The sequence below is a fragment of the Sapajus apella genome, unplaced genomic scaffold (assembly GCF_009761245.1).
Source record: "Sapajus apella isolate SASKATOON/1434 unplaced genomic scaffold, GSC_monkey_1.0 scaffold22, whole genome shotgun sequence".
NCBI classification, from domain to species: domain Eukaryota; kingdom Metazoa; phylum Chordata; class Mammalia; order Primates; family Cebidae; genus Sapajus; species Sapajus apella.
In genome coordinates, this window is record NW_022436962.1 from 28403747 (window position 1) to 28422391 (window position 18645).

The 18645-nt window shown below is 52.1% G+C and overlaps 1 protein-coding gene across 4 annotated transcripts in view; it reads left to right on the forward strand.

Annotated features, from left to right (window-relative positions):
• STUM (stum, mechanosensory transduction mediator homolog) overlaps window positions 1-8658 on the forward strand; it is a 60038-nt gene extending 51380 nt beyond the window's left edge. The window contains exons 3-5 of one of the 4 annotated variants that reach the window (XM_032289449.1): window positions 1003-1011; window positions 2298-2328; window positions 2502-8658. In XM_032289449.1, coding sequence (XP_032145340.1) covers window positions 1003-1011; window positions 2298-2328; window positions 2502-2511 — 50 coding nt within the window. In that variant the 3' untranslated portion in view covers window positions 2512-8658. Of the gene's footprint in view, window positions 1-1002; window positions 1012-2297 lie in introns of all 4 variants that reach the window. The other 3 variants (XM_032289451.1, XM_032289450.1, XM_032289453.1) reach the window with 3 other exon arrangements.
• Window positions 8659-18645: the final 9987 nt, after the last annotated feature.

The window sequence follows — 18645 nt, forward strand, 5'->3', positions numbered from 1 at the left end:
AGTTACCATCAGGAGATTGCAAGCATGTTGCCTGATTTCTATGAATAACGACAAATAACAACCAACAACAGCCTGTCTTGGTCATGGGTCAGTAAATACTTGGTAGCTCTGTGGTGGGCTCTTTCTGCCACCATCCCCATGGCAGACATTGCTAATCAACCATGATACTTTCTGCTGAACAGTCTCACATGTTCTCAGCACACGGCTTCAGGCAGTCGCTACTGATTGATCCAAGAGGTCTGCAAGATAAAACCTGTTTGCCTCCCTCTGGCTTGGGTCTTCCCCAAATAATTTTTATATATGTGTCTCCTCTCCATAGAAACAGCTGAGCACAGAGCTCAGATAGAGCCAGGCTGGGGCTGGGATGGGGCACATCAGCGTCTTTAGATTGCTGCAGTCAAAGCTCTAGCTGTCCAGGAGCTGTCGCTCCTCAGGTTCATTTGGAATTTATCTTGAGGAAGGCCTGAGGTGAGAACGAAAAAAAGAGGGGGATCTGGGTGCTGTGGCTCATGCTTGTATCTCAGCATGTTGGGAGGCTGAGGCAGGAGGATCACTTGAGGCCGGGAGTTTGAGGCTGCAGCGAGACATGATCACACCACTGTACTCCAACCCGGGCAACAGAGTGAGATTCTGCCTCAAAAGAAGACAAGAATAAAGAATGATGGGCAGCAGTGTGGGCATGGCCAGGATCTAGAGGGCTGGGGAGGCAGTGGACAGAACTCCCTGGCAGAGTGAGACCCCCTCGCTGTGTCCCTAGCCACGCCCACATACTGGGTGGGCAGACCGCTGGCCACAGTGGCTGTCACCATGAGCACTGAGCACCCCCTGCCTGGGGACTGGCATCTGAGAAGCCGCTGGCATGGCCCCTCTCCCATCCCCCAGGCCTCACCATCGATCCGCTTTGCTTCATGTTCCAAGCGCTCTCTGTGGCTCTGTTTTCAGCCTGTGTTTTCTATTCTCTCTCCTCTTCCTCCTGCTGCCTCCCACTCTGCGCTGCTGCAGTTTCCCAAGGTGAGTCTGTGGATGGACGCGCGGGCCTCGTGCTTCGGCTTGGGGCCCTCCCTTCCCCTGAGACCCCCACTCCTGCACACAAACACCCCACCCAGTCTCCCCATTGGTCAATGGGCTTTTATGTTTAGTTTTAGCTTTTTGTTTGGAAAATGCTTAAACACAGACAAAAGTAGAGGCCCTAGTAGAATGAGGCCCTAAATGCCCATACCAGCTCCAACGGCTGCCCATTCACGGCCAGCCTCCTTTCTCTGCTATTCCCTACCGATCCCCGACCCCCAGCATGGGTTTACCAGCACCCAAAATTGAGAAATACTCTGCTGAATGAAGAGAAAAAGCAGCTCAATCCACTGAAGCTCCTCTTCAGACTAAGTTCACTGGCTAATAGAATAAGTGCTCATGTAATAGAGCTGGGAATATTTCAGTAGGTAACTTTTTTTTTTTTTTTTTTGAGATGGAGTCTCACTTTATCGTCCATGCTGAAGTGCAGTGGTGTGATCTTGGCTCACTGCAGCCTCCACCTCCTGAGTTCAATTGATTCTCCTGCCTCAGCCTCCCAAGTAGCTGGGACTACAGGCACTAATTTTTTTTTGTATTTTTAGTAGAGACAGGGTTTCACTGTGTTAGCCAGGATGGTCTCACTCTGCTGACATGGTGATCCACAGGCCTCAGCCACCCAAAGGGTATCTTCTTAAAAAAAAAAAAACAACACAGTACCCTTTCACACCCAAATAAAGCAGTGACAATTCCTTACTTTTTCCCAAAGGACTCATGATGATCAACATTTTAAAGGTTCAGGCTTCAGGCGCCTTTTCCTGCCATAACCATCCAGCAGGCTGGACACACGCAGGGATGGCTGCTCCCCTCTGTATGCCATCTTCCTCCTTTATTCCTCCTCTCTATCCACCCATACCAGATGCCCAACCCTCGGGGAAGCCTGCCTGGCACCTGCTCCCAAGGCTCTGCACTAGGAAATGACACCAAGCCATCCTGTGAGTGGCTTCCAGGTGTGGGTTCAGGAGCACATCGATAGCCTTTTAGCCCCCACCCCAAATGTCCACCTGTCATACATTCCCAGTAAACCCGGCACTCCACACTTCCTGATTCATTCTTTTGTTTCCCATTAAAAAGCCAAAGCCCTTGGGAAAAGTTGTGCTCTGATGGTAGCAGTCATTTACACTTTAGTATAAACAAGGTCTCCTGCACGTATTCTGCGTTAGTGGCACCTCCTGGAGAAATCCTGAAAAAAGCAGGTGTCTAACCATCTCTTCTTTGCTTCTTCTCCACAGGCTACAAGGAGCAGGGCATCCCACAGCAGCTGTGAGCCCGCGGGAACTGCTGGGGAGATCCAGGGGGCCCAGTGAGGGCTGCATCAAGCAGCTTTGGGCACACGGACCATTACGTGTTCTCTTCTGCCATTTTCTGGACTGGGGGTGGAAAGGGGGTATTTTTAAAAATATTATTTATCTTGAAAACGCATCTGCTTTTCTCAGCAGGTTGTGAGGGCTGCCAGTCCCTCCTGCTCCAGAAAGCACTGTGGGCGCAGGCACCAGAGCACCAGAGAGTGGGGTGGAGATGAGAACGCCCACAGGGAAGCTGGATGCTCCAGCAGGCTCCAACCCGCCTTGCCGTGCCCACTGTCCACTGCAAGGGCATGCCACAGCTGCTGGGCCGGGCCACACCGGGCCCTGTCTCACAAAGGGTTCAGGACTGTGGTAGACCCGTCCTCTGGGACCCCACCCACCTCAAAATCTAGCACCTCAAGTATTTACTGTGTGGTCTCCTGAGGGCAGCACCAGGGTGGGGGTGAGGATGGCCAGGCTCCACCCTAGTGTGGGCATGCCCACTATGCCCACAGCTGGCCTGAGGCCTCGGGGAGAAGACCAGTCTCACAGGTGTCTCCTGGGCGGCCTCCCTGACTGCACCCCTCGCCTCCTTGCCACTGAAATCGAAGGGCTAGGTGTGTTGTGACCTGTGTTTTCTTGGGAAGGAGAGGAGTGGATCCTTCCCTGCGGTGAAACTGCCAGAATTACCAGACGTTTATACACAAAATTATTAGACTGAAGTGGGAATGGGCAAACTAGCAGGCTTTTACCCTATACTTAACCGCATTTCTGGCCCACACTCCTTTTTCTGAAGTCATTGGGGCCAGATGTGTCTCCGAGTTGAGAAATTTCAGATTTGAGAAAGGCAATGTGATCCGTTTATTGAAACACTTTCTAACCTTCCAGCAGAGTGTGGGTCATCCCGCCTGCTATCAGGCACGTGACCATTTCTGCAGAGAAACGTGACTAGTCCCATCAATTGGGATCCATACAAACTGTAAATAGCCTCAGCTCACTTCAGTCTAATTTTACCGCTAAGTAACTTAGGGAAAACTTACCATTTGAGAGCTTTTGGGGTTTCAGAATTGCAAAAATAATGGTATGGGGTTGTAGACCTGGATCTGAAAATCCTACTTGTGGACGGATGCGTTAGAGGGTGACATTGTCGATATTACACAGGGACTCCTTCAGGTGCCGAGGGACCCCGGGCCTCTTTAAGAAGCACCTCTGGAAGTGATTGAAATAAGGCTAGATGCCTAATGGGGGCCTGGGGGTGGGGAGAGTCGAGCAGAAGTTGTCCAGGCTACTATGGATCAAGTATCAATCTGAAGTTAAGAGAAAGGAGAACCCAAAATTATACTAAGAGGATGGACATTTACACATCTGTTTCATTCCATTTTCATTCTAACACAGGAAACACTAACAAGTGGAGCTGGCCCGAAGTCTAGCTTCTGACTCCACTTGACGTAGGGCCATTGGGCATGACCGTCTTTGAAGGGCTTGTTTGTCTATCAGAGACTCCGTCAGAACTCCATGAAGGCAGGAGAAGGGATTTTGCTGAATGAAAGTGCTTGGGAAGTAGTGGCCACCGTGCTGGGGGTCCCAGCCCACCTACCCCATCCACTGGCTTTCTAATCACAGTCCTGCCTAAGCAGCAGGGCTGGAGCACCCTGCAGACTGGACAGCTCCCAACATCCCTAGAGAAACAGAAGCCCCTGCAGCTACTCACCCACCCCGCCCCGACTTGACTCCCGGCCTGTCCTGCCCTGCGGCCCACCCCTTAGCATGGATCCCTTAGCTACTCTCCCTCTTCCATCGCTGCCTGGGGCTGGGCTGCCATGTTGGAACACCTGACAGTGTCTGTCGCATCCTGTCCTTTCTTCTTACCAACCCCAATCCAGGCCTTTTGCCTTCTTCTTTCCTGTCTGAAAGTCTGTGTCTTCAACGTATGGGATCAGATTTGGTTTTCTCTAAAAAGCTAGAACCTTCTGCTGTGTGAAGCGGGCATCCTCCAGGCTGGCTGCTCGCTGCTCTCGAGGAAGCTGCATGAGAGCGGAGCCGCCCCTCTACTCAGATAAAATAGCTTCAGCTGCAGGAAGCCGCCCCCTCCCATGCCTGCCAGCCCACAGCCCTTCACCCCACATAGCCCCCACAGTTTGCCCGACTCCCCCTGAGTGATGACAGGTCCTGGGGGGGCCGCCCCCACACATAGGAGGGAGAAGCTTAGTTTCCCGGCTTGGGCTGGGGGTGGCTGCTGAGGGGGTGGAGCAGAGATAGCAATTTATATTGCATGTTTAGTGACACAATCCAGATGCAGGTGGGACTTTCTTGAGTGGCAGGTGTCACCCTGAGTCCTATGTGGGATGGCTTAATAGAGGGGTTTGTGTGTTTGTGTGCATGGAGGGCCACTGCACCCCCAGATCCTCCTCTCCCCTGAGGGCTGCGTCTCTAAACCTGGGAACACATCAGCCTCAGGAGGAGGCCCTTTTCCGGGTAACTGAGGTGTGGGAGAAGCCAAGAGGCCCCTGCCTGTCTCCTGAATGAGGCTGTGAGGGTTGCCACGTGGGTGGCACAAGTTCAAAATATCCCCCCGCCCCTCTAAATTAGACCGCGGTCTCAGCACGATCATCTTCAGTAGATAAGGGACGGTGGCTGATTTACTCCAAGTAGTTCCAGCTGGCTCCTCAGACCAGGGCCAGAGTTAACGTCTCAAACAGCAGCCGGCTGAAAATTGGGGTTCTCGTGCTGGCAAGTGCTTGGCTGACGCCCAACCCTTTGGTGACGAAGCTGGGCTTTGCCTCGGTAGTGCAGACAAGGCTGTTGGCTCAGAGGTTGCAGGGCAGGTTCACCATTGGAATTCAGTAGGATGCGCCCTGGCTGTGTGTATTTTGGGCAGGAATCCCAGGTGTGCAGAGAACATCAGAGGCAATGAGATGCTCCCAGGACCCAACTGTGACACTGGGATCAGGGTGGCCATTCCCTTGGGCCAGAGTGAGCCGTGGGTGGCCTGGGCATGTCCCGCGGACGGCGGAGACTGTCGATTTGGATGTTGAGCTCCGAGTCAGTTTAAGAAGTGAGGACCTCAGGCGGGGAGGGCTAGGGCCCCATGGGAGCAGCAGGAGTCTGATGGCTCCTGGCTGTGGCCCCCCACCTGCCTGCCTAGCCTAGTATCAGGGCTGCAGGGCAGAAGCTCTGCTGCTGGGGCACTCCCCAATCTGCCACACCACTGGCCTTCCCAAGGTAAGGAGGAGGCGGGCAGCATGGTCCCCATCCTCAGCTGCCCCAGTCCCACACATCCAGCCCCAGGGCTTTTTAGCTCCTGGGAGGGGAGATACCTTTGTGAGTTTCAGATGTCAGACCTGCAGCTCAGAGAGAGAGTAAGCCATGTGCCCGTAAACACTCTGCTCTTAAGTGGCAGGACAGGCACGTGGCCAGGTTGGGTCACCCCCACAGCCTGTGCCATCGACACACTCATTACAGCACCTCCAGAAGAAGGGGAATTCAGGCATCCAGGGGCACGCCCTGGGGAGGGGTCCTCACCCCTCAGGAGTAAGAGGGTGATTATGTCACATGTTTAGTGACACAATCCCACCTGCATCTGGATTGTGTCACTAAACATGTGACATCGATTGCCATCTCTTCTCCAACCCCTCAGCAGTCACCCCCAGCCCAAGCCCGGAAAATAAGCTTCTCCCTCCCATGTGTGGGGGCAGCCCCCTCCTGAGACCTGTCATCACTCAGGGGGTGTCTGGCAAAGCCTCCTGGGAAGGACATGGGCGCCTCCACCCTGCCCTGCAAGGCTCTGGGTTCCCACCTGCCATGCTCCCTCCTTTAGGCAGGCCCAAAAGAGTACCCCTTCCTGAGGGTGTCAGGGGATGGTGGCAGAGAGAGAGCTGGGATGAGGAGAGCTGGGATGAGGAGAGAGAGAGCTGGGATGAGGAGAGCTGGGATGAGGAGAGAGAGAGCTGGGATTGGTGCTTCCTCATCCTGATGCGCAGGACCAAGTCACCTGCTCTTCCAGCGCAGGGGGCTCCAGCCATGCTGACAGCAGTAAGGAGGAACTGCAGAAAGAACAAAAGCCACATGATCAGCTTTTCTCCTGGAGGGCAAAGGGTCCCGACTCTCAAAAAGAAAAGTCAGGCACAGACCCCAACACCAAGTGGAAGGCAGTGCAAACCGGGGCTGAAACCCCAGGACCGGGGCAAAGGCCTTCCGAAGGCCCAAGGCTCTCGACCGGGAAGGGAAGCTGAGAGGCCCCTGGTCCTTCGGCACCAGGTGGCTCGTTAAAACACAAAACACCCCAAAGGCAAAAACCCTGAAGCATGTTCTTTAGCTAACCCCTTCCCTGCCCAGACGCCTGCGATTCTGAGAATTGTTTTCGGTTTTGCCAGGGCCCAGCCACTCTCAGAGGGTGGAGCGCTGGGCCCCTCAGGGTCCCATCCAGGCTCCCGGGCCCACTTTAGGCTTTAATGACATTGGCTGTTTCCTATGGTGAAAGTGATGTAGGCAAAGGAAGCAGGAGCATTGCATAAATGCTTGGGGGTGTGTCATTTAAATGGAAGTTCTCCAGTTAGTGGCTGAAGGCAGAGAACTGCTATTATTCCTCCCTCTTTCTGGATTTGTTGGAGGACTTTTATCAGAGGGACTGGAGGTGGGCTGAGAAGACAGCGCTTCCTCTCTGGAGGGCTCACTGAGCAGCTAGGTAGTGGCCTCGGGCAGTCCTCGCCAGGGGACAGCTCCCTATTTTGCATTCATTCACGCAGTCAGCACTCAGGGAGAGCTAAAGTGGGCCCAGCGGTCCTGTGCTTAGAAACGGATGCTCTCACCTCCACACTCCTGCCGTCCCAGCCTCCACAGGTGAAGCTGCAGGGTGAGCAGAGGCAGGCGTGGGGTGCACTATTCAAGGATGGGGCTGGCCTCTCTCCCTCCATAGAGCTCGGGGCACTGGGTTTGGGGATGAGGTGCTAGCCTGGTCAGGGGAGGTGACTGGTCCTTCTGACCACCTTGGAACTTTAAAATAATCACAAAAAAGCTCAGCCTGAGCAGGAGGGTGCGAGGCTCAGGGGCCTGTGTTTTTCATCAGTTTTCTTCCCGCAAGATTCTTAGAGCTGGATATTCACAGGATCACAGAGGCATGGAAGTGGTCAGGCTCAGTCATGCACCCACCCTAAATTACAGGCCAGGCAGAGAGAGGAAGAATCCCAACCAGAGGGACCCCAAATGTCCCCCTATGGCCTCGGAGTGAGTTCTGGCCCAAGTGCTGTGATGACCACCGGCATCTCTCCGACTGCTGCCACTTCAGTTTAAGTATCTCTAGGTTGGGAGCAAAGGCGGGCTTAGGCAGCCATCGCTTCCCCACATCTGCCCAGGGCTTGCAGGGCCAGCACCATCTGGGCAAGGGCTGCCTTCTCCTGCCCAGGCCTCACCTCCTTGCTGCTGGCAATCCTGGAGCCAAGATTCTTTCTAGCAGAACAGAAACACCGGCCCCAATTCCCCTCTCCCTTCCTGATGCTGCTGCCGGGGGCAGAAAGGTATCTGTAGCCCACCCTTGTGTGTCCTGGGTTTCCAGTGCAAGCCATCTGGATTTGCATTTAGCTGGGGAACTTTGGCCCCTAACCCCTCTCCCTCCCTGCCTGAATTTGCCAAAATGCCAACCATCCAGGCAGGTGTGGATGCCACAGTCCCCCCCCCACGTGGACAGAGACACACTCACAGCCCACAGCCCCTTCGGCTGCTGGGAAAGCAGGCCCCGGTCTGCCTGGAGCCTCAGGGTTGGGACTTTTCTCCAAAGGAGCCCACACCCCCTCTTCCGGGATGGGCACTGGCTGGCTGCGAGTACCTTTTGCCCTCACCACAGCCCACCCTTGCCCCACCCACATGCACCTGTTTCCTCTGTCTCCAGGGCCCCTGCCCTGTGGATCTCTTCCATGTACTCCTAGGGTGCGTGGGCTCAGCACCAAACCCGGCTGTGCCCATTCTCCACGGCCCCAGCTTGGCGTCCTGTGGGAAGGTGAAGGTGGGCCTGCCCAGAGGAGAGGGGGCAGTGTGCCCACCCATCTACCCCAGCACCGGAACCAGGGAGGAAAGAATAGGGAGGGAGGTCCTCATTCACCATTTTCTGGGTTAGCACTTGATTGGATGTTTCAAGCAGGGGACAAGGTGATGATGGCTGTAGCAGGCTCCTCGTGGGCACTGTCACCCTGGAAGGCCTGAGCACCCATGAGAACCTGTGCCCAGCCCTTTTCATTGGCTAAGTTCCCTGCTGTTGGGTGTGGTGCCAGTTTTATAAAAAACAACATATATACATATATAAAAACAAAGCAACTGGTTCTGTATCAACTGAATTTACATACGAACGAGTATTGTGTTGTGATTTGCAGTGTTTTGACTCCATGACTGGCTTGTTTGGGTCTCTCTTCTTTCTGTTAAATTAATTGCTGTGCGTTTCCACTGTTCTTTTTTTTTTTGAGATGGCGTTTCACTCTGTCACCCAGGCTGGAGTGCAATGGTGCAATCTCAGCTCACTGCAATCTCCACCTCCCGGGTTCAAGCGATTCTCTTGCCTCAGCCTCTCGAGTAGCTGGGATTGCAGGCATGCACCACCACGCCCAGCTAATTTTGTGTTTTCAGTAGAGACAGGGTTTCGCCATATTGGTCAGGCTGGTCTCAAACTCCCGACCTCAGGTGATCCACCCCCTCAGCCTTCCAAAGTGCTGGGATTACAGGCGAGAGCCACCACGCCCGGCCTCATTGCTCTTAGAGAAGCTCCTGGGTATTTCTTGTCTCACTTCTACCCAGACCTGCTGGGAGCCCACCCCACCACAGTCCAGCCGAGAGGGTATTTCCAGGCTACTCCAATGACTGGAACCCTTCTTGGAAGAAAATGTCTAATGTCGGGGACCTAGGGACAAAATATCTAATGTCAGGGACCTAGGGACGCTTCCAGACTTGCCCTGGCCAGAATCCTACAGCCTAGGCCCAGGCCGGTCCACAGCTTAGCTTTCCCCCGACAGCCGGGACCCAGCCCCGAAGACCTTCCCTGGGAGCTGCTCAGGGGTCTCCACTGCGCCCTCTAGTGGCCGAGCAGAGTTCCAGTTTCTCCAGCCTTCTGCCGGCTTTAAAACCCTTCGTTCAAGCAGCATTACTGTACATGAAATGAAAAATACCATATATGACAATCAAAAACCCGTGTACATATCTCCATGTACATATTTATACATACACACACCTTCCTATTATAAATATAAAAAGCATGGCATCTCTTTGGCATTCCAAGTTTGTGTTTTTTTTAATCCTTGGAAATATGGCTTTGGAAACCTTTTTCTTCCTTTCCCTCTTTTCTACGTTGTAATAAACATTCATGTGACCTTTCTGGTAGTTTCTCAAATCCCTGTGTCCTCCCATGTTCCTAATCGGACAGATCTCTGACTGGGACAACACGCCTTCCTGCCCAGTTCTGCAGCCTTTGCTATTGGTTTGCTCTCTGTTGTAAGGCTGCCCTCCTCCAAGGCAGGTCTTGCCCTCTTTCAGACCCTTTTTCAGAATTCCGCTTCTTCTGAAAGGCACAGCCTCATCTTTGATAATCTGGTTCCTTTGCAACCAGGAATTCGCTTGCTAAATCAAGCATCAGGCCCCAGATTGGGTTTACCAAGAATAAGTGTACAGATGCAGCTCATTTCCTTCTCTTAATTGTTAGACTAGCTGATGAGGGAAATGCGGGCAACATACATATTTGACAAAGACTTCTGAATAAATGAGAGTCTGGGTAAGAGTGGTTAGGAGAATGTTTATACCTGTTCAGCTATAACTAAGGACGGGGTGCACCTTGGAGAGAATTGCATCTGCAATGCAGCCAACACCTTCACTCATAATGGGATGAAGACCTAGAGAACTTACCAAATTTGTGGATAAGGAGAAATAAGTGTATTAGATGAATAAATCAGAATCCCAAAAGCCCCTGACAATCTAACAGGATGAAATCTAATAGCGTTCAATGAAAGAGTTGTGCTGGGCATTAAGAAAGCTCCATGCTTTCCTTCATCCCTGGGGAGATGCTCAACAGGCAGCTCAGTATTCATCACAGCATGCTGGGGCCGACAACACAGGCCGTCTGGTTTCAGATGCCTGAGCAGCCGCAGGCTGGGATCTGGAATGAAACCGCATCTGCAGTGTCGCATCCAGTGCTGGGTGCCGTGGTGGGTGGGGGGCAAGTCCTCTGATGAGTGTCCAGGCATCATTCCTGTCACTCACACCCAAGGAAAAGGCCCCGCCTCCTGCCATTTCTTCAGTCCAGCCCAGCACCCTAGGGGTCCACTTACCTGGGGAGAGGCTGCAGTCTCGATGACCTCAATGCTGCTGTTGTCTAAATGAGTGAATCAGCTTCAAGGCACAACCTTTGGTGAGACTTCAAGCTCTACTGCAACGGCCCCTCCAAAGCCCCAGAAATGGCATCTGTGCCTAAGGTTGACTTCAGTCACTGCCAAGTCCAGTACCTAAAGCCCAAGGCAGTACAAAGAAGTCACTCAGGGTCCCCCAGGTGCTCTAGGGAGCATTTTGTGATCATCTGCATTGTCCAAATACTCAATGTGCTCAGATTAAGCCGAAGGCTCCTGGCTGGAGGATTCTTCTGCAGTCATTCAGCTTCAGAGGGGCTCATCAGAAGGCACAATGGGAGATAAAGTTAGCTCCCCTTGCAGGTGAAGGGAAGAAACCCCTCGAATGTACTAACATCCCCTCTCTTCTTCCAGCACCAAGTCTCTTAACCTCAAGAAGGGTGATGTGAGTTGAGCCAGCTAGCCATTGCCTCTCTGCTGCAGGGTGAATAAGCGTCCCCTACTGAGGCAGTTCTCCTCAAACCCAGAAGGAAGGGGCTGCAACTAGCATGAAGGCATCTGCTCCGCACAACTCCCTACGCCCCAGACCCTAGGCCCTGGGAGAGGCTTGTGCTTGCCAGTGACCAGTCACAGGAAGGGGCGCATGAGGCTGTTCAGGGACGAAGGGCTCGAGGAGGTGGGAAGGCAGTGCCGGGGTTTGAGGACGGGGCGGCTGATGCCTTCCTCAGAGGACGAGTGGAGCCCAAACCTGGTGCAGTGAAAGTCCCAGGTGGGGGCCCCGGGGGGCAGATCAGTGCAGGCTGCGTGTTGGGCCACCGAACCTAGAAGTTGGGTCTTCATTCCCAAGAAACACCTCAGGAACAACTTAGGGTGATAATGTTGCAGGACTTTGCATTAGTTCTGCTAAAGATGGGATTCTTTGTCCCATGGCTGCGAAAATTCAGGCTCGTGGACAATTTAAATGGTGAGTGAGACAGGGTTTTATTGGGTGAAAAGGAAGAAAAGGGGGAAACAGGAAGTCTCGCTGGCCAGAGTCCCTGCTAGAGTGCTTCCCCCCCTCCACCCCACAGCTGGAATCTCAGGTTCCGCCCAGGAAGGGGAGGGCCAGGCTCCTCCCTGCTGCAAACGTCCGGATCTTCCCGAGGCTCCACCTCACTGTGCAGGCCAGTTGGAGTTTCTGCGGGAGCCCCCTCCCACCTAGCTATCTCATTGCCCCCTCTAAAGAAGTATGTCTAACTGCTGTTAGATTAAGGGTAAGGACAAAGACCGATCTTAACTGCTTCCTGCTGACAGGGGGTCCTCTTTTGGGGAAATGGCAGCCAGAGCTCCCTCAGAGGCCTAAGGGTTCCCAGCAGAAGGGGCCATCATCAGAGGCTCCAGCTGCATGACTGGAGTTTGATGGCCTGAAGGCAAGAACAGACAAACAGGGATATTAGAAAACATGTAGCAAAACGAAACAGGCGGGGCACGGTGGCTCACACCCATAATCCCAGCACTTTGGGAGGCCGAGGCGGGGGGATCACCTGAGGTCAGGTATTCCAGATCAGTCTGACCAACATGGCAAAACCCAGTCTGTACTAAAAAATACAAAAGTTAGCTGGATGTGGTGGCGGGTACCTGTAGTCCCAGCTACTCGGGAGACTGAGGCAGGAGACTCCCTTGAACCTGGAGGCACAGGTTGCAGTGAGCTGAGATTGTGCCACTGCACTCCAGCCTGGACAAATAAGAGCAAAACTCCGTCTCAAAAACCACAAAAGACAAAATGAAACAAGGGGAGGGGTAAGGACAGCTAAACAATTCTGAGGCCTTTTACCAGTTTGCACAGGGAGGGAGAGGCCAAAGGCCCCACTGGCAAGAAACTTCACCCTCTTGCCAGCATGTTGGGCTTCTGGGTTCCCTTCCCCTGGGCCAGATCCGAAGCCAACCAGCTTAAAGTTTGGGAAATTAACTCTTTCCAGTTTGGAGGATGCATCTGAGGGAGCGTCCCATAGTACAAGGACGATTACCTATCAATCAGTGAAGAGAGAACAGAGGAGAAGAAAGGAAAACAAGAGAACACCTTTTAAAGGCATCCCAAGGGTTCAGGATGCATTTGAAAGGGGTTTCAGACTGCAGATGAATGGCTACCCATCTGGAACGAGGGGAGCAGGTGTCCCTGGCTCCCTTCTCTTCTCTTCCTAGCAGATACCTTGGTGTATGTGAGGGAGAGAGGAAAGAATGCCCCCTTTCCTTCTTCCGTCCTTGCACCCCTGAGACCCGGTGACCGTGGCAGGTGCCGCCATGAGTGCCAAAGCAGCTTGCACCATGAAGCAGGGAGGGCCTAGAGAACAGAAATTATCTGCTCTCACCTATGCCTCTATCCCCACTACCGTCAGTAGCCTTGGAGTTCTCTAGACCTCATTTATGCCATGGATACTAACATGCCCTTTATCCATGAAACAGGAAGCTTGGGGTTGACTTAATTGGCAGGAATCAGCCCAGGAGCTTGAGGCTGCAGTGAGCCATGATCACACCACTGCACTCCAGCCCGGGTGTCAGACAGAGTGAGACTCTGTCTTTAAAAACAAACAAACAAAAACAAACAGAGAAACACAAAACCATGTGGAGGCAGAGAGAGAAGCAGCCATCTACAAGCCAAGAAGAGAGGCTTCAGAAGGAACCAAGTCTGCCTGCAGCTTGATCTCGGACTTTGGCCTCCAGAGCTGTGACAAGATAAACTGCTATTGTTTAAGCCACCCAGCCTGTGAGTCTGTGCTGCAGCAGCCCTGGCTAACGCACGCAATGATGTGAAGCAGGGATTGCTGAGATGGTCACTCGGCAGGCAGCAGGAGAGGGGATCCCCAAAGCAAGAAAATACACAGCATGGCAGGTCACCTGAATGTGGTGGCGCTTTCATGGCTAGGGGCAACAGCATCTCCTGTGCCCAGGGCTGCCTCGGTACTTCTGGTGCCCATCTGCTTCCCGGTGTCTCTGAGGCATGGCTGGGCAGCTGCTCCTGGGACCTCACCCCCGTCAGTGTCCTTGGGATAACCTGGAGACCCAAGTGACCCAAGTCACTGGGACGTGACTGGCTTGTGAATAGCCCCTTGGGCTAGTGTCTCCTGTGCCTGCTGGACCTAGAGTTCAGGGCCCAAAAGGGACTTGGTCTGGGAGAGTTCTCAGAGGGGGAGGAGGAGTCCTGTCTGGGCACAGAGCAGGAGCCTACAGCTGTCTCGCAGTCAGAGGGATGGATATTTATATCTTCATCAAAAATAGCTGAGTTAAAACAAACAAAAAAAAACTCTAGAAAGCAAAGAAATTTCTTAAACTAAGAATGCCATTAGTAGAGGAAATAAGCACTTTTCAAACTCTCAGAAGCTTCCCCATCTTCTGAGGTTCCAAACCAGGAGGGCAGCCCCAGCAGTCAGGGCACAGGGGATCCACCTCTGCTGTTGGGCTCTGGGAAATCTCCAGACACATCCAGAATCCTTTGAAAAAGCTGAGGTGGTGACGTATGGAATGTATTGCAAAAAAATCCATGTTGTTGCTTTGCGCACCTGGCCCTCAAGTGTGACGGTGTCCCCACAGTCTGCATCTGCTGTCCCTGCGTGGGACACAGACCATCACACTTCCCCACCCAAAACTTGCCCGGCTTCCAGGCCCAGCCCGAGAACCACGTCCACTGGCCTGAGACAAGGCTGGTCTCTGCCCTCCGCCCCATAATCCAGGAGCCAGGCCCTCCCTCATGAGCCCCACAGCGTTCTTGGGGAGGCTGCCGATCTCAGAGCCCACCCTTCCCTGAGCACCCTGAAGGAGGGAGCCCCCTGCACCTTCTGGGTCAGCAGCCCTGGAGTCCGCAGGGCCTCCCCACACAGCCACAAAAGCCTTCCTGTGCACGGCTGCCCCTGGAGCCCACAGGCCCAGCCTCTGGGTCTCACTCCTCAGCCTGGAGCACCCCAGGAACCACCTGGAGCAGCCAGGCTGTGGCCCAGGGGCGAGCTAAGGGAACACACAGGACCTGGGTCCCCCGGGAAGCGAGAGGCCAGTATCCGGGAACTGATTGGAGGAGAGCAGGACTGAAAACAGAGGAGTGCGGGGGGCAGGGAGGGGTGAGGAGTTCTGGGGCAGCGGGCTGAGTGCTGGCCCTGGAAGGCGAGAGAGGGCCCAGCCGCTCGACAGGAGTTCTTTTGGAGCCCCTAAACAGAGCGAGGGACCCTCCTCCACATTCTACGAAAGCTGCCTGGAACAGCGCCCCCCCACGCCCTTCCCCCTCAGGCTTCCTGCACCTGCTGGGCAAGGGGGCTTGCAGCTCCCCTGCTGCTGGTGTGGGGCTTCGTGGTTCCCAGGCCCAGCTCACTCGGACTTGTGCCACCAAACCCTGGCGGCAAGGAGAACAGCATTTGTAATTTGAGATTGTGGGGTCTGCTTAGGTGTTAGTTTCCAAGGCCTGTGCCTCAGTCGCGGCTGGGGCTCAGGCCTGGGGCAGCCTGGGTGGTGGAGGAGGGGATCAGATAGGCACTCAGAGGCTCAGAGGACCAGCAAAACCACAGCACACCGTCACAGATGCGTGTGTCGCTGAGTCACTTCACTCCCTGCTGGGGAAGGTCCCTGTGCCTCCTGGGGGCCTTGTCAATGATCCTGAATGACCTCTCTGTGCTTTCTTTGCATCCAAATCCCTTCCCCTCTCCTCTCCCCCATGAGATAAACATCCCAGTACCGGGGTTGAGGAGGGTGGGGAGAGCTTGGATGTTACCTGTCTTTGCATCCTGCCTGCCAGGAAGGGGTTGGGGGAGAGACAATAATCGAACCCCTGATCTGAGGGTGGGGGAGGCCAAAGACAACAGGTCCATCCTGACTGCTGCCAACTGGAGTGCCAGTCACCAGTGGCCCCACTGATGTCTGCTGTGTGGCTGGGATAAAGAAATAGAGCAGGCAGGGCGGTGGGGGCATGGGGCAGGCCCAGATCCACCTGGGGCTGAGGAGTCGCCAGCCCTACTCAGGTCTATGAGAAAACACCAGAAGGAAAGAATAGGAGCAAAGGTGAGAGTGAGCCATGGGTACTATGGTCTGGATGAGGGGTCACTCCACAGAGGGTGCTGGGTGGACCCTCTGACTAGAGTAGACCATTATGGGCCCAAGGACTGCAGAAGTCAGTTCCTTCTGCAAGAGGCAAGTGTTTCCTCCTTTTGTATTTGTAGGAAGAATTTGTGATAAAATTGTGTTAATTATTATTTAAATGAAGCTTTAGGACTAAATATAACAAAAGGAGTGCAAACTTACCTTTGAAAACTATACAACATTATTGAAAGAAAGTAAAGAAGACCTAAATAATGAAAAGATATCCCATGTTCATGGATTGGAAGGCATAATATTGTTAGAAAATGGCAATATATGTCAAATTGACTTACAAATCTGATATAATCTCTATCAAAATCCCAGATGGCTTCACTGTAGAATTGACAAACTGTTTCTAAAATTCACATGGAAACAAAAAGACCCAGAATGGCCAAGACAATCTTGAAAGGAGAACAAAACTGGAGGGCGTACATTTCCTGAGTTCAAAACTTACTACACAGCTACAGTAATCAATGGGTACTGGCATAAGAATATATATATATAGACCAATGTATATCCTTACAGGATAGAATTGAGGATCCAGAAATAATTCCTCACATTTATGTTCAATTGATTTTTGACAAGGATACCAAGATAATTCAATGTGTTGGCCAGGATGTGGAAAACTTGGAACTATATACACTGCTGGTGGGAATATGAAATGGTGCAGTCACTTTGGAAAACAGTCTTGCAGATCCTCAATAGGTTAAACACAGAATTACCATGTGATCCAGCAATTCTACTGTTAGATATATACCCAAGAGAAATGAAAATGTATGTTCACAGAAAAACTTGTATACAAATGTTCCTAGCAGCATTGTTCATAATAGCCATAAAGTAAAAACAACCCAAATATCTGACAATTAATGAATGGATAGATGAAACTGGTATATGCATACAATTGAATATTGCCTGGGAATTATAAGAAATGAAATGTTGATACATCCTACAATATGGATGACTTAGAACACATTTTGCTAGAGAAAGAAGCCAGACACAACAGACCACATGTTGTATGATTTCATTTGTATTAAATGTCCAGAATAAGCAAATCCATAGAGGCAGAAAGCATATTAGTGGTTGCCTAGGCCTGGGGCATTGTGAGGAAATGAGAAGTAACTGCTAATTGGTATGAGGTTTCTTTTTAGGGTGGTGAAATGTTCTAAAATTGATTATGGTGACTATCAATAAGAATAACAGTGCGGCCAGGCACCGTGGTGCCTGCCTGTAGTCCCAGCTACTTGGGAGGCTGAGGTGGGAGGATCGCTTGAGCCCAGGAGTTCTGGGCTATAGTGTGCTATGCCGATTGGGTATCCGCACTAAGTTCAGCATCAATATGGTGACCTCCCCAAAGCCGGGGACTGCCAGGTTGCCTAAGGAGGGGTGAACCGGCCCAGGTTGGAAACGGAGCAGGTCAAAACTCCCGTGCTGATCAGTAGTGGGATTGTGCCTGTGAATAGCCACTGCACTCCAGCCTGGGCAACATAGTGAGACCCCGTCACTTAAACAAAAATAAAATAAATAAATAAAGAATAACCATGCAACCCTAAAAAGGATGATAAAGATATGTTAGACACAACTTTATGCTCACAAATTTAACAATTCAGCTAAAATGGACACCTGTAATCCCAACATTTTGAGAGGCTAAGGGGAGAGGACCTGAAGCCAGGACTTGGACACCAGCCTGGGCAATACCATGACACCCCATCTCAACAGAAAATAATTTCTAAAAAATAGCTGGGCATGGTGACTCACACCTATAGTGCCAGCTATTGTGAGGCTGAGGTTGGAGAGCAGTTGGAGCCTGGGAGGTTGAGGCTGCAGTGAGCCGTGATTGTACCAGCACACTCCAGCCTGGACAGAAACAAACAAAAACAACAGACAGCTGTACTGCTGCTAGAGAATGAGAGAGGTTACTTTTTTTTTTTTTTTTTTTTTGAGACAGAGTCTCTCTGTTGCCCAGTCTGGGATGCAGTGGCACAATCATGGCTCACTGCAGCCTCGACCTCCCAGTTCAAGCAGTCCCCTCACCTCAGCCTCCCAGGTAGCTGAGGCTCACCACTGAGCTCAGATATTTTTAATTTCCTTTGAGATAGGGCTCTCACTATTTGTCCTGGCTGGTCTTGAACTACTGACTTCAAATTATCTTCCCACCTTGGCCTGCTTTGGCCTCCCAAAGGTTACTCTTTCCGAGCAGAACTGTGTTTGAAAGGGGAAAACATACCGTTGGTATTCAGTGGCTTACTATATACATCTCTGGCTATAGCCTGTGATAAATTGTGTCTTACTCATATTTATCTTACTCTATTAATATTTTCATATAGTCTACCTAGAGGTTTGGTACAAAGCTAAAAGTAACCAAAGGACCCACTGTGGTAGGAGGAACTACACCTCCCTCCTCCCCGATCCACTGATGGGTCTCCTTTCAGAAGCAAGGACCCTTACTAGAGGATTCCATGCCATCACAAACGTTACTAGCCTAGCTTTTTTCCAGTTAACAGTACAACCTGGGGTGTGCTCCTTCTCAACACTGACAGCTGCTTCATTCACGTGAAAGAGCTGCACAATGTGGATGTGTTTAACCAGCCCCCACAATGACGCAGAGGTCATCTTCAATCTTTTACTGTCCCAGAAAGAAACATTCTTGTACCAATGTCACTTGACATGTGGGCCATAGTATCTGTAAATAAAAACCTAGAGACCTTTGCTGGGCCAGTGAGTATGTGCTTAATAAATTTGGGATGCTGGCCGGGAACAATGGCTCATGCCTGTAATCCCAGCACTTTTGGAGGTTAAGGCGAGCATATCGCCTGAGATCAGGAGTTTGAGACCAGCCTGACCAACATGGTGAAACCCCGTGTCTACTAAAAATACAAAAAAATTAG